The 15,780-nt window shown below is 39.0% G+C and overlaps 1 protein-coding gene across 4 annotated transcripts; it reads left to right on the top strand.

Annotated features, from left to right (window-relative positions):
* Positions 1-882: 882 nt before the first annotated feature.
* plekhf1 (pleckstrin homology domain containing, family F (with FYVE domain) member 1) lies at positions 883-15,086 on the top strand. 4 transcript variants are annotated; one of them, XM_060837681.1, is made up of 2 exons: positions 883-899; positions 12,298-15,086. In XM_060837681.1, the coding sequence occupies exon 2, from the start codon at positions 12,330-12,332 to the stop codon at positions 13,122-13,124; it is 795 nt and encodes a 264-aa protein (XP_060693664.1). In that variant the 5' UTR covers positions 883-899; positions 12,298-12,329; the 3' UTR covers positions 13,125-15,086. The 4 variants fall into 4 exon arrangements, with proteins under 4 accessions (XP_060693664.1, XP_060693662.1, XP_060693663.1 ...); XM_060837679.1 differs by lacking the exon at positions 883-899 and adding an exon at positions 912-1,073; XM_060837680.1 differs by lacking the exon at positions 883-899 and adding an exon at positions 1,262-1,389.
* Positions 15,087-15,780: the final 694 nt, after the last annotated feature.

The following is a 15,780-nucleotide window of genomic DNA, read 5'->3' as shown; positions in this document are numbered from 1 at the left end:
CTAGAGAGGAAGCTGTTATTTTAGATCAGAATATCAAAATGTTTTGAGGGAATATGGCTTTTTCCCCCACTTATTTTAACAAAATTGGGCTTTGATTATGACTTTAACTTTTAAAAATGTGGTACGACCTTCAGTGAGGTGCCAGTCAGCCTACTGGAGCTTTTAAACATCTGTTGTTGAGATTTCCTCAGGAAATGTTTTTTTTCTAAACTTGAATGCTTAATTATTGTAATGTCGCAATGAACACAGGGTAAGTCAGTGGCTTGTGCTTATCTGTAGTTTGAGGCCTTACTTTGTGAATTTTAACTTTTGAAATGCTGAAAATCAGTAATTGAAATGGAATCCTAACCTCATCCATTCGTTCACTTCAAATCTGTGTTTTCACTAAGATATCTGTGATATAACTAAAGATGTTACTCAATTAAAACTCAATATTTTATCATTGGAATTAGAATATTTTACTTTTGTCATTATCTCAATCAAGATAAATAAAGCCTACTCACAGCTTTGGACTTTGACTGGTTTTGGGGAGGAGCCATTACATGTACAGTGATTATGAAACCGGGACATGTTAAGGAGACTATGGGAAGAACAGTAGAAAATTGTATCTTTTTTGGAAATACAATTATGATTTTGTTTTTCAGCATTGAACCTTTAATATATCTTAATTTTTTTTAAAGGTACAGTCAACTTCATTTCAAATCTCATGCCTGTAAAGCATGAGACAACACTTTCACTGTAACTTAGTATATATGACAGTGGTAATCAAATCAAATTAAATCATTAAATATGTGCTTTCATGATCCTGACAGAATCCCAATCGAACAGCAATTGGCAAATGAAATCAGCATGTTCTCTACAACTCTGTGGATTTAATCAAAAAGCAAGAGGAAGAGAAGGTAGGGCTAGGTAATAAAATATAAATCCAGTTTTGCACTTCCTTCCTTCCGTCCTGAAGCACATTAACAAAAATACACTAGTAACTCAAACCTCACTCAAACGACCATAACGCTGCTTGGAGTGGTATCAAGAGCAATATCAGCAACTGTCAGAATTCTTTCAACAGAAAACAGGTGCGTGTCTTTTCAATATATTTTAGTTCAAGCTGTGTTAAGTGAATGGTACTAAAATTAGACAGTCGTTCAGTATTTCAGTTCAGTCACTGGCTAAGCTTTACGTAGTTTGAAGGCTTAACTGAGCCAGCAGTAATGGAATGCTTGACTCGAATGCATTAAAATTATCTGAAAGAAAAATAGCCTGGCACATTAAAAGTAACAATGCCCTTTGAGCAAACACTGCAGTGCAAAACTAAAGATCAGCCTGGGTGTCCTAAGTCTTATTCACATCAAATAAAAGAAGACTAGAGAAGACGTTTGACTGCTGTGTCTTGTAAGTATCTACAAAGAAGTGCCTTGGCTATGAGCTTTTGTGTGGTGTAAGGAAATATTTTGAATGCAGAACTGGAGATTATTTTGTGTAAAACATAAGATAGGAGCTCTCTTCCAATGGTTGAACTGATTAGCATTTAAAAGGATTAGCTATAAGGGGACAAAGTAATGGAGTATTGTCCAAATATAGGCTGTGTACTTTGGAAAAAATATTACTGCCTTAAAGAAGCTGCAGAAAAAATTTACGAGAATGTGTCCAGAGATGAGGGAGTTCAAACACACCAATAGATTGCTACAACTGGGACTCCACAGACAGGGGAAGGTTTTGAGAGGACATTTGGTTGAGGTGGATATGCAGAGGAGATACAAAGAAACTTCCCATCAGCAGATGTCAAGAATTGGGAACATCAACTCAAGGTGATTAGCAAAAGAAGCCAGGAGTGATATGAGGAAATGTCTGTTTAGACAGGGAATGATTAGAATCTGAAATACATTGCCTGACAGTGTAGTAGAGCAATATCAGCCTAATTGTTTGGAGGAAATTGAATGATTACCTAACAAGAAAATATTTGCAGATGACTGCGAAAGTTTATTGAATGCAAATCAGTGAGCTGTTCCTTTTGAGAGTGAGCAGAGTGAGGAGGAGCCTAGTCGCCATGATTTCATGATGTTGTTGAAGTGAACATTTTGTGATATTTACTCATAGACATCTTCCTGCACTCTTCAGCTCAAATATTATTTCTGCTGTAACAGCTGAAAATGGTGGAGGGAGGGTAACAGTGCAGCTGATCTGGCAAGTGATCACATTCTACCTCCTGAATAATATTCAACATCAGAAGAAAGTACAATGACTGGCAGAGTAGGAGGGTGAATTAAAGCTAGGTCAGGTACAAAAATATAAGGATTGAAAAATAAGATTAAGACGCAGAAGAGAAACAAATGTAAAGTAAGTAAAATATAAAACAAGCATTTCAGTTTGCGAAAAGCACAAAGAAGAATTTGTTACATGGAGAAATGAAATGCAATGGGGCTGAAAAAGGTGATTGATATTATGTTAGCAGTTACTGTATTGTTTAAAAGATATTTATGCTGTACAGTTTCTGTGGTGAGTTTAATGGGTAATTCATTGTCAAATCCAGCAAATTCTTTAAATATCCTCACAATATACTTCTTCATCACCTGGACTTGCTGATCAATTTTCACATTAATAACAGTGTGCATTGCAAACTTGCTGTTATTTTTCCAGCACTATGCCAGAATTATAGCAGAGGAGTGGGAGACGCGCGAGGTAAATGTACGCTTTAAGGGTTACAAGAATGAATACAGATAGTAGTTACAGAAATAAGTCAGAAAATTGTGCACTGATTATAAGGTTAGGAATGATATAATTTTAATTATCAAAGAAATGCTGATTCAGAATCATTAGTATTTCCATTCACCTCTCCCTTAAAACTACCTTCTGTTTGTTTACTTGTTCATTTTTGCCTCGCACCATCTTTTGTCATTTATTTTTTCTTCCACTCCATCACAGGCCTTTACTCTTGTTCTTTTCCCGCATAAGGACCATCCCAAGTTTGTCCTCAGAGTGGTCTGTGAACTGTGAAATTTGTATAGCTCCTCCACAGACACTTTCTTGCCTATGAATCTTTCAATTTGAAAAATGACTAGCAGCACAGTTAGTTAGTTAGTTTGTTAACAAGTTAAACAGTTAGTCTATTAACAAGTTTCACTGCTAGTTAAGTAAAAAGTTGATTGTGAGTTGCTAAAACACAGAAGCATAGATTTTGAAGGTTACATAAGATCATGCTAAAATACAGAAGCATAGATTTAAACAGTTACGTAAGATCAGTCTCAATTGCAGGCTGAGCTTATTTGAAGTGAAAGGATTGAAAACCTGAAGCTTCTGTGGTTAAATAGTTGGAGCTTTCGTATTTTACTTTAAAGGGGAGACTGAGTTGATAGAGTAGCTTCTGTTCCCTTGAGTGAAGAAAATCCCTGTCTTCACTGGTTTTGTTGGTATGGCACTTGAAAACAACCTGGAGTTCTTTTCAGCAAAGTAGAGTGGTTTTCTGGGTGCATTCTCCACACCAGTAGCTGGTGAAGGAGAGAAAACCCAACTCTCAAATACTATTCAGTTGGAATGGGTGACTGCAGACATTATGACACGTTCAGACAGCTCTTGATCACAATCCAGCAAAATGGATGCAGACATGAAACTCGATTAACCAATGTTCCACTAAGGAAAGTCAATAATGCTGGAACTCCCTTCCTTTGAACTTCCTTGTTCTTTTCTAAACTACTCTACAATACAATTGAAGTCTCTGATTCTTCACACCTCTTGAAGATGGACAGCTTGAAATCCCTTGAACCAATCATGATCCTTTGTGATTGACTCTTCTGATAACACATGAGTCTATTTATCTTGGCTGCTATGAAAAAAACAACAAAAATCATGTGATCTTTGGAACCCATTTTGTAAGTAACATTGTTCATTTTAAAGACTTTTTTTTACAAAATATGTAATTGCACAATCATGTTGCCTCTCTTTTTTGCTTTCCCTGCCTCTGTATTTGCTTTAAACCATATCTCTGAGTTCTTTCAATTCTAATGAAAGATCATTGTTAACTCCATTTCTTTCTCCACAGATGGTGCCTGATTACCGGTGTTAGTACTTGCTATTTTTATTTTAATTAAAATCTGTCTTAACCAGCAATTCAGCCATACTTTATTACAGCATGTTTACCAGAGCTGGCTCTGCTATTTGCGAAATCCAGTGAAGTCCTGTTTTCACAATGCAGAGTATGGTCTGACCCATGTCAACAGGTGGCCATGAAGAGAAACTCTTGCGATTTTCCTGCTAGACCATGACAGTGGGAAGAGGGTCAGGGTCAATGTCCAAACAAATAAGCTTTGCTCAAGCTGTGTTGCATTTTTATTTGTTGAATCAGATGTATCAAATTGCGTCTCCAGGCCCCACAAAGAAACTGTTGTGGACGGCACGGTGGCACAGTGGGTGGCACGGTGGTTAGCACTGCTGCCTCACAGTACCAGAGACCCAGGTTCAATTCCCGCCTCAGGCGACTGACTGTGTGGAGTTTGCACGTTCTCCCCGTGTCTGCGTGGGTTTCCTCCGGGTGCTCTGGTTTCCTCCCAAAGTCGAAAGATATGCGGGTCAGGTGAATTGGCCATGCTAAATTGCCCGTAGTGTTAGGTAAGGGGTAAATGTAGGGGTATGGGTGGGCTGCGCTTCAGCGGGTCGGTGTGGGCTTGTTGGGCCGAAGGGCCTGTTTCCACACTGGAGAGAATCTAATTATAACTTTTGATCCCTGCATTCCAAACAATCTCCTATGTTCCCACAGGATCCTCCTTAAACCATTTGTTATCAAATATGGTTTCTTTGAGCCCAAATTTCCAAATCTCCTGTTCACCTACTCAATGCTCCACCTCTCCAACAACTTTATCTAACCACCAGCTCCACTGCCACTAGACTGTCAGGTTGTTTGGTCAACTTGAGTTAGTTACAATTTCCTCTAATTGAATGTTGAAATGACAAATATCATTGTTGCGTGCCCCCATTCTAATTGTGTTGTCTTTCTGTCAATTAAAACAGTCTTTGTTCAAATTGCTCCATGGTCTCACCCTTTGCAATAAATCAAATCTTCTCTAGTCCAACAATCCTCTGACAACAAGAGTCATAGAGTCATTCAGCTCAGAAACAGACCCTTCGGTCCAACCAGTCGATGCTGAATATAATCCCAAACAAAACTAGTCCCACCTGCCTGCTCCTGGCCCATATCCCTCCAAACATTTCCTACTCACGTACTTATCCAAATGTCTTTTAAAAGTTGTAATTGTGTTCACATCCTCCATTTCCTCTGGAAGCTCATTCCACACGCGAACCGCCTTCTGTGTAAATATATTGCACCTCATGTCTTTTTTAAATCTCTTTCCTCTCAACTTAAAAATATGCCCCCTAGTCTTGAAACACCCCATCCTAGAGAAAAGACACCTACCATTTCGACACTCCTCATCATTTTATAAATATCTATACAGTCACCTCTTAACCTCCTACTACACTCCAGTGAAAAAGGTCCCAGCCTATTCAGCCTTTTTTTTATAACTCAATCCTTTTATACGCAGCAACATCCCGGTAGATCTCTTCTGAACCCTCTCTAGCTTAATAATGTCCTTCCTATAACAGGGGACCAGAACTAGACACAGTTCTCCAGAAAAGGGTTCACCAATATCCTATATATTTCAACGTGACTTCCCAACTCCTACACTCAAATGAACTGAACAATGAGCGCAAGTGTGCTAAGTACCTTTTTAACCATCCTGTCTATATGTGATGCTATCTCTAAGGAATTACGTTCCTGAACGCCCAGGTCCCTCTGTTCTACAACACTACCCAAGGCTCTACCATTAATTGGATAAGTCCTGCCCCTGTTTGTTATGCCAAAATGCATTCTTGTAATTTTCTGTCTTTCTTATCCAACTTGCTTCAACCTAACACATCTTCAACCATTCAGGCCCTAGGATCCAAAATTCCATTTCTAAATATCTGTGCCTCCTCGGTGCTCTCTCTTCCTTTAAAACCATCCATCAATTTATCTCCCTTTAAGTGCAGCTTCCCAGTGAGCCCAAGATTAATGATTCTTTATCCTTTAGTTCCTCCTACTCACAGACTCAGCCTTAACTGTACATTCCAGTCAAATGAGGTGTGATATTCAAAGGTTAGTGCAAGATCCTTGATGTTTGTTTTACTTTGGATTGCTTGGAGAGATGTTGAAACACCATATAATTATAAGGTTCATAAGTATTTCTTAATTTGAATTCTTGCCGCTACACATAGATCTGGGTTCACTTGGTAAAATTACATTGGATCATAGATAGGTGAATACTCCCAGACTTTAATGGAACTCTCCCAACTCAATCTCCACAGGTAATGGTTAACTTAGCATCTGAAGCATGTGAATGACGCAGTAGGTAAATGCGCTAAATGTTGTGTGCTGAGATGGATCGACCAATAAAATTTAATGTTTCTTTCCTTATCCATGCTAAATTGACCAATCCCATGTGACAGTATGAAGAGTAAAACCTACCCCTATTTCCCCAGAGTCAGGAGGGAATGCATTCTTGAGATGGTTACTGAAGCTTTTAGAGCAAAGACTTTCAAGAAATTTCCAACAGCAACAAAGTAAACACTATTAATCTAAGTGAATGAGCTTAAAACTTTAAAAAAAGAATTGCTTTGTTGAGTTATTCTGATCATAATTATTCTGCTACATGTTGATAATTACACTGATGTATGATATGCATAGAGTAATATTGCATTACTTCAGGAAACCAGAATTCATGTTCAAATTGAAAGTCAGATTCTCAACTAAGACATATCAAGTTTGTCTTGCTAACTTGATATTACTGGAATAACCGGTTTGGCAAACTGACAAGAGCATAGTTATAATCGTAGTGTATCAGCGAGTTCATATGGCATGCATGAAAGGATAAAGTTAGATCTGCTGATTATTTCTCAAAAGACTTATATTACTGAAATGACAAGCCTTTAGGACTATATTCCAAAAATGATCAGTGTGGAGGATACTTATTAGAACAATCAGATAGTCAATTATAATAGCTGAAACAGTGAGAATGACAGGTAAGTGTTAAAATGTTTCTGTATAAAGAGGAAACCTATGTTTTAACAATTTGTGAATTGAAAGAAAACTTTGATTGTGCTCCCATGAAGCCCCTTCCAATATTTCACTAAATTAATACAACTTTTCTGATGATGTTCAATTGATGTCATAAAAAGTTAATTCATGGAAAATAGAAAGCAAATGATTCTTTTTTCCCATCACATATTTTACAATGTCTACACTTATAAAAGTTTTCTTTTCAGTATTAAAATGTAGATTGCTTTATTTAAGACTAAGCACACTGTTAAATATTTATACATGAGAATGTGCAAACACTAACTTTTTCCAATCTGTTTTGTGGATATCTCGTGAATAAGGAGTGCCATGTTATGCATTTCATGTGTTTCAATGATGAATCTTTCAATGATATAGATATAGTACAACATCAAAGGCACAGGGAACTTCACACTACGACTTTCTAAATGAAGCATTTAACTATGAATGAGCAGTCACTAGAAGTTGTTCTCTAATTTATTTTTTCATGGGATGTGGGCACCACTTTCTAGGCCAGCATTTAATACCTCTCCCTAATTGTCCTAGAGGAGGGGGTGATAAACCACCTTCTTGAATTGTTGCAGTCCATCTGCTGTTGACATTATCAGTTCTGTTTCAGAAGGGAGATTCAGGATTTAATACAATGATGATGAAAAAATATTGTACTGTTCGCAGTCAAGATGGTATGTGGTTTGAAGGGAACTTTCAAGTGATGGTGTTCCCAAGCACCTGCTGCCCATGTCTTTGTAGAGATCACAGACTTGGGAGGTGTTGTTGACACATTGGTGAGTTGCTGCTCTGCATTTGTAAATAGTATACTGCTGCTTCTGGGTATTGCTGGTAGAATGAGTATGTGTTTAGGGTGATGGTAGGGTGTCAATTTGTTCTTGAATAATCATAAACATCGATCATGTACCTGTCTTGTTTAATTCAGAGATGATAATTGTGCATTTGCATCAAACATTACATATAAACGGTAGGCTCATTCCCCATGGTAGGCTCATTCAGAAGGTCAGGAGGAATGGTATTCAGGGGAACATAGCTGTCTGGATATAGAATTGGCTGGCCAACAGAAGACAGCGAGCGGTAGTAGAAGGAAAATATTCTGCCTGGAAGTGGTGAGTGGTGTTCCACAGGGCTCTGTCCTTGAGCCTCTATTGTTTGTAATTTTATTAGTGACTTGGATGAGGGGATTGAAAGATGGGTCAGCAAGTTTGCAGATAACACAAAGGTTGGAGGTATCATTGGCAGTACAGAGGGCTGTTGTAGGCTGCAGCGGGACATTGACACGATGCAGAGATGAGCTGAGAGGTGGCAGATGGAGTTCATCCTGGATAAATGCGAGGTAATGCATTTTGAAAGGTTGAATTTGAAAGCTGAGTACAGGATTAAGGATACGATTCTTGGCAGTGTGGAGGAACAGAGGGATCTTGGTGTGCAGGTACATAGATCCCTTAAAATAGCCACCCAAGTGGACAGGGTTGTTAAGAAAGCATATGGTGTTTTGGCTTTCATTAACAGGGGGATTGAGTTTAAGAGTCATGAGATCTTGTTGCAGCTCTATAAAACTTTGGTTAGACTGCACTTGGAATACTGCGTCCAGTTCTGGTCGCCCTATTATAAGAAAGATGTGAATGCTTTGGAGAGGGTTCAGAGGAGGTTTACCAGGATGCTGCCTCGACTGGAGGGCTTATCTTATGAGGAGAGGTTGACTGAGCTCAGACTTTTTTCATTGGTGAAAAGGAGGAGAAGAGAGGACCTAATTGAGGTATACAAGATAATGAGAGGCATAGATAGAGTCGATAGCCAGAGACTATTTCCCAGGGCAGAAACGACTAACACGAGGGGTCATAGTTTTAAGCTGGTTGGAGGAAAGTATAGAGGGGATATCAGAGGTGGGTTCTTTACACAGAGAGTTGTGAGAGCATGGAATGCGTTGCCAGCAGCAGTTGTGGAGGCAGGGTCATTGGGGGCATTTAAGAGACTCCTGGACATGCATATGGTCACAGAAATTTGAGGGTGCATACATGAGGATCAGTGGTTGTCACAACATTGTGGGCTGAAGGGCCTGTTCTATATCATGACAATGGATCAAAACCCTGATTTACTACAAACATATTTAATTTTTAATTCCAAATGTGTCTTTTAAAAGACGACTATTATGAACAAAAAGAAAACTGTGGATATAAATGTCGTGCTATCTGGCAGAGCCATGTCAGGAACTCATGGAATGTCGCACCTGTAGAATGCCAAGGAAACCTCAAACAGGGAGAGAGAAACTAATAAGGAAGAGACAATGAGGTTGCTGACTATCTTTCCCCTCTCAATGGAAAGCCGCCTTTGAGATATTATAATGTTTTGCCTTTACAGGAATATACAATAAAAGGGGATAATAATTGACAAGTCTGAAAGGTTTTAGTGAATTTGGGTGTTTATGTGTACTAAGCTGGGTTCAAGCACTGGTGTGCTGTATAGGTCACAGTTGAGGAAGCCCCACATTGCGGGTAGAAGGATTCTCTTGTTCTGTGTGCTAGAAGTCAACCAGAAAGTGTCAGGACGAGACTCTCTCATTCTGTCTACTGCCAGCCAACCACAACTGAAAAAAAGATTGGAGAAAAAGATAAAAATCTAAAAGCTAAAAATCCCAAAATTGACTGTTCAATTAATAATGTTCCATTGTCTACACTTTACAAATGGCCCACACAGACTGATTCATATTTCTTTTTCTTTTAACTTCTTATGAACTCATGTTCTGTTCATACTCTCTGTATATGTGTACCTTTTTTTATGTTTAGTAACTAATGATGTCCATCTTATGTTAACTGAAGAAAGCCTTGTTAAATTTGCTCCTTTCAAAACATGCATTTTTCCTGGAAAAACGGCATGTACCAAGGAGGGGTCCTTTTCAAATTAACCTCATTCTAAATGGGAAGGTGTATGAATAAAAAAGGGGAGTCAATTCATCCTCACTTACCCAGGAGCTTAACAATTTAGGATATCTGGTTAGAACTGTAATAGATTGTGAAACCTTGCCCAGGGTCTTGTCACAACTCCAGTTAGCAATGCAGTAAACCCAAGGCCATTTTTTTCTCTCCCTTGGCTAATGATAATGATGACAATGTTTACAGTTGTGACCTATTGATGCCCAGGTATGAATCAATTAATATATCAAGGGCTGGATTTGATATTTCCTGAACATATTTCAAACCAATTGTGAGGTTCTCTTTAAAAAAATAGGTCAGGACATACTGCACTGAAAACAATATCTGCTTTAATGTTTTTTAATTGTGTAGATACCTAAGTGATGGGAATGAATGATGCAATAAAATGTCAGGTGCACTCCCACAAAATATGCAATCATTAACAGTTGTCTCAATAACTCTGCAAGAAATTAATTTTCTATTATCAGTCAGGCACCAGATGTGGCTCAAGGCTGTGACTCTAACCTTTGCATTAATGACTTGAGTTCATAAACTAGACTGGCACATTAGTACTGAGAGTGTTGCATTAGTTGAAGTGCCAAATTTGAGTGGAATGCCATCTCTTAGATAAATGATCACAAAAATACAAATACAGCACCTTTTGAAGAAGAGTAGGAAAGTTCTCCCAGTGTTCTGACCAATGGTTATTGCATAGCCAACATCAATATAACACATGAACTGGTCATAGTCACATTGTTTATAGACTTCTGCTGCAGCCAAATTGGCAGCCGAATATCCTACTTCCCAATAATAACTAAATTTCAGAAAAAAACTCCAGCCACTGTGATTTGGTAAGCCTTAAGGTCATGAACAGTGTTGTACAAATGCAACTTCTTTCTTTCTTAAATGTTAGCATGTCAGAATATCAAAATTACTTGGAACTTGTTTTGATGCTATGTTGCTCACTGTTGAATTATGCATTTGGCCGCTGATCAAAGAACAGTATTAGCAGAAGAATTAACTAAAACTACCAATTGGTGAAAGCTGTGTTGCAAGGGGTCACTAACTTACAGTAAGAGAGAACAATACTTTTACAAATAGATCATTGACAATCAAAAAACCTTACTAATGAGAGAAGTGACACTGGAGTTGTGTGATGCCTGATAAATTAACAAAATAAAAGTACAGTATACATGGGAAACTAGTAAAAAAAAATCAAAGAGCAATGTGATCTGAGGTTGAATAAAATAATTTAAAACAGTTTTATGGGAAACAAACAGGGAACTAGAGATTTTTCAGTGAAACAATGACAGAGACCAACAAGACAGGATCTAGTATTTGGACATTTTCTGAGCTACAGGAATAGTGTCAAGTGCTGGTAAGATAGGAAAGCTAAAAAGGATGCACTGAAAGAGTCAGACATGAAAGATGGAAAGTCTCACAAAGATGGACCCAATAATTGAGATATTTAGAAAGCATTGTAGTGATTGGATAAGTATCAGTCTTGATGCACTTACTGAAAGAATGAGAATGTGCAAGACTGTAAATGGAAGATAACACTGTATGAATTTTTCAAGTTCAAATGAAATATATTTTACACTGAAGTATAATTCAGACATTAATGAAATAAAGCTACCAACTGAACTTTGCAAATAATAACCTTTGAACACGCAGTAATCTTGTCCTAATTACTAATTATGAAATATGAAACTCTCATAATTTAAGCAATTTCCATAAGCCAAAATGAAAAATTTTAAGGAAAAAGTATAAAGTTAACCATTTTGTACAGGGAATGATTTGAACAGTTCGACATCAAATTCAAAATATTTATATTCTTAACATATTTTGAACTAAACAATGTATTTTTCCAAAATGTAGCAATGATTTATTGGCATTTATAGAAAATGTTTGGGACAGGATTCAGTACAATAACACATAAGTGTCAGAAAAGGATTTAGCCCACATATCAAGATGTTAACCCTAGCTAGCCCATCAAAAAACAACCAGATGAAGATGAAGCATTTTTTGAGTGAAAGGAAGATTAAAGAACGCGTTGATTCTTCTTAGTTCAACAGAAAGTAGCAGTGGATTGAAACCCAGACTTGCATCTCCTACTGAGGATAAACAATGAATGTGTCAGACCAATTTTTAAAAACAATTTATAAATACAGAATTACTCCAGTCAGAATGCTTGTAGGATAAATGCTAAGCCTTTTCATCATTAATACAATGTTATGTCTATAAAATTTGCAAAATTATTTAAGCATTAATCACCCTTCTCCATTTCTTAAACAATAGGGAGAACTTTGACAGAAGGATTGGTGAGTAGGATGGTGGACCGCCTAATGAACACAGAGATCAATACACAACGAATTGTTGCAGTTGAAAATTGCTTTGGAGCAACAGGTCAACCTCTGGTCTTGCATGGCCGAGTGCTTGTGGGTGAAGGATTATTGACAAAAGTCTGTCGCAAAAAACCAAAACCCCGGATGTTTTTCCTGTTTAATGACATCCTTGTATATGGAAGTATTATTATCCACAAGAAAAAGTACACCAGTCAACAGATAATACCATTGGAGGATGTCAATGTTGAAGATCTTCCAGACAATGACAGTCTGAAAAATCAATGGATGATAAAAACTTCACGAAAATCATTCGTAGTGTGTGCTGCCACCCGCCCTGAGAAAGAGGACTGGATGAAGCATATTAACAAATGTATCAAACAACTGCTGGAAAAGACAGGAAAGGCACCACCTACTGAACATGCAGCCCCTTGGATACCAGACAAGATGACAGAAATCTGCATGCGGTGCACTCAAAAAAAGTTCAACACTTTAATTCGCAGGCATCACTGTCGGAACTGTGGCTTTGTGGTGTGCCATTCTTGTTCAAAGCACAAGTTTCTCATGCCCAAGCTGTCATCAAAGCCTTTAAGGGTATGCACATTATGTTACAATAAATTGATGGAAGAGAAGGATAAAATCTCAACTTTAGAGAGAAAAGCAGATGAGACCACTGATCTGAATGATGATAGTGATGACAAATCCAGTGATGAGGAGAAGGAAGAGCTGGGCCAGGAGCCACTCTTTTTAACAGATCTCTCTTGGTCCTCTTTCCACACTTAGTCACATACACAGCCAATTAACTCAATAATAGCATCATGAAGTGAAAGCAGCTCTCTTCCAAACAATATTTCAGAGAAATGTGTCACTAATTTTACTTCATATTAACCAATTTAAAATGCTATTGAGCTTTGCACTACAGTGCATGTTTTTCTTTCTTGTTGTATTCTATACAAACTGGTTATAACTGATTTGCCATTACCATAAGGGAATTTATGCAATTTACATTTCGTGGGCAGAGTTTGATGCTCACACCCATGGTGTATTTTGAGACAGGGGTTATTTAACTGAACATAAAGTTCCCAGATGGAGACGCCACTGACTTCTCACAAGTGGGAAAGCTGTCTACAAGCTTTCCTGTCCAAATGCTAATTGAAGTCCTTGCCAATTGAAATCCAACTTTCTATACAAGAAGCCCAAATGTGTTTTTTAGGGGCTCCCAGAGAGCGGTCTATCATTAGGAGGGACCCAGAGACCTGGCAAAGAGAAGGGAGGCAGCATGATTTTTTTTGAAAGTCATTCCACCTTTCTTTCTTCTAAATCGACTCAGATGCAAGTCATTGATCCTGTTTCTGCAACTCCTGTTTTATTCTTGTTCACTTCTATCCTGCATCCCATGCTGATTTAATGGATGCACAGCTGGCAACCCCCAGTGTGACTCCAGTAACATTGATGATAATATAGAATTGCTGACCTCTGTTTGGTTGGAAACTCTTGGGTGGAGTGGGACCTCCACCTCTGGAGTAAGCTGTGACATATTAAATTCTGCCTCATATCTCCGTACACAAACACTGTACGTATATCTGTTACTGTGTTTAATCCTGAATGTCACATTCCATGAAGCCATCTGGTTGGGCTCCTGATGAATTAGTTAGCTGATCTCAACTTCGGGGACGGTCAAAGTATGATAATTTGTCTCTGCACCTCTTATAAGGGAGCAGAAAATCAATGAAAATGGAGCTGAAAATCAACAAAGGTTTCTACTCTTAATCAAATGAGGATGAAATCGGACTTAAACTTGAATTTGACATTAGCCAAGATCAGATATTCTCCGTGTTTACACATGAATACTTGTTCCTCAGCTCCTGGCCCACCAAACGCCTGAAGACCCGGGTTCAATTCCCGACTCAGGCGACTGACTGTGTGGAGTTTGCACGTTCTCCCCGTGTCTGCGTGGGTTTCCTCCGGGTGCTCCGGTTTCCTCCCACAGTCCAAAGATGTGCGGGTCAGGTGAATTGGCCAAGCTAAATTGCCCGTAGTGTTAGGTAAGGGGTAATGTAGGGGTATGGGTGGGTTTCGCTTCGGCGGGTCGGTGTGGACTTGTTGGGCCGAAGGGCCTGTTTCCACACTGTAAGTCTAATCTAATCTAATCTAATCTAATCAAACGTGCTTCAGGTTAAAGTATCCACCTCTGACAAGAAAGAAAAGAAGGTGGACAAATTTATAAAAATGGAACCAATGCAGATCGCCACACCATGCACTGCAACAATCCCAAAGTAATTAGACTTCGAACTTTTCAACATTTATATTGCTTCTGGAAAACTTAGTACAAGTCTTGCGTCATGTAGCATTTGCAATTTGTAACATGGTCAAGTAGCTTTATGTTATGCTTATGAGATTTCTGAATAAGTGCAATTGTATGTCTACATTTAGAACATAATCATTGTACAAAGTCTACAAATCACTCAGAATTATATTAAAGCTCTGTCACCTTTGATGAAACAAGAAACAATTGAACACAGCATGTGATTTTCATCGAAATTCATAGAATCCCTACAGTGTGGAAACAGGTCATTTGACCCAACAAGTCCACACCGACCCTCCAAAAAGTAACCCACACACAGACTCATTCCCCATTACTCCACATTTACCCTGGCTAATGCACGTCCACATTCCTGAACACAATGGGCAATTTAGCATGGCCAATTCCATGGGCGGCGCGGTGGCACAGTGAGTGGGCGGCGCGGTGGCACAGTGGGTGGGCGGCGCAGTGGCACAGTGGTTAGCACTGCTGCCTCACAGCGCCTGAGACCCGGGTTCAATTCCCGACTCAGGCGACAGACTGTGTGGAGTTTGCACGTTCTCCCCGTGTCTGCATGGGTTTCCTCCGGGTGCTCCGGTTTCCTCCCACAGTCCAAAGATGTGCGGGTCAGGTGAATTGGCCATGCTAAATTGCCCGTAGTGTTAGGTAAGAGGTAAATGTAGGGGTATGGGTGGGTTGCGCTTCGGCGGGTCGGTGTGGACTTGTTGGGCCGAAGGGCCTGTTTCCACACTGTAAGTAATCTAATCTAATTCACCTAAGCTGCACACCTTTGGATTGTGGGAGGAAACCAGAGCCCCCAGAGGAAATGTGTGCAGACACATGGAGAATGTCACACACAGTCATCTGAGGGTGGAATCGAATCCGGGTCCTTGGTGCTGTGAGGCAGCAGCACTCGCCACTAAGCCACCATGCTGCCCCTGGAGACCAGAAAGCTCTTACCACATTTTCTACATGTTAGCAGGTTGATAATTAACCTTTTTAGCCTTTTTTACGAATGCACCTCCCTTGTCATGGAGTGAAACCCAATCTTGGAACCACCGATTCAGAGAGAGGGATTTTCCTGTTCTGCACTCTGTCTCAAATTTGATTCGATTCTGATTTAACTGAACTTGAGGA

Source organism: Hemiscyllium ocellatum, chromosome 17, assembly GCF_020745735.1.
Source record: "Hemiscyllium ocellatum isolate sHemOce1 chromosome 17, sHemOce1.pat.X.cur, whole genome shotgun sequence".
Taxonomy (NCBI): Eukaryota; Metazoa; Chordata; class Chondrichthyes; order Orectolobiformes; family Hemiscylliidae; genus Hemiscyllium; species Hemiscyllium ocellatum.
The sequence above is the reverse complement of the archived record's forward strand: the minus strand, read 5'-3'. Positions and strand labels throughout refer to the sequence as shown.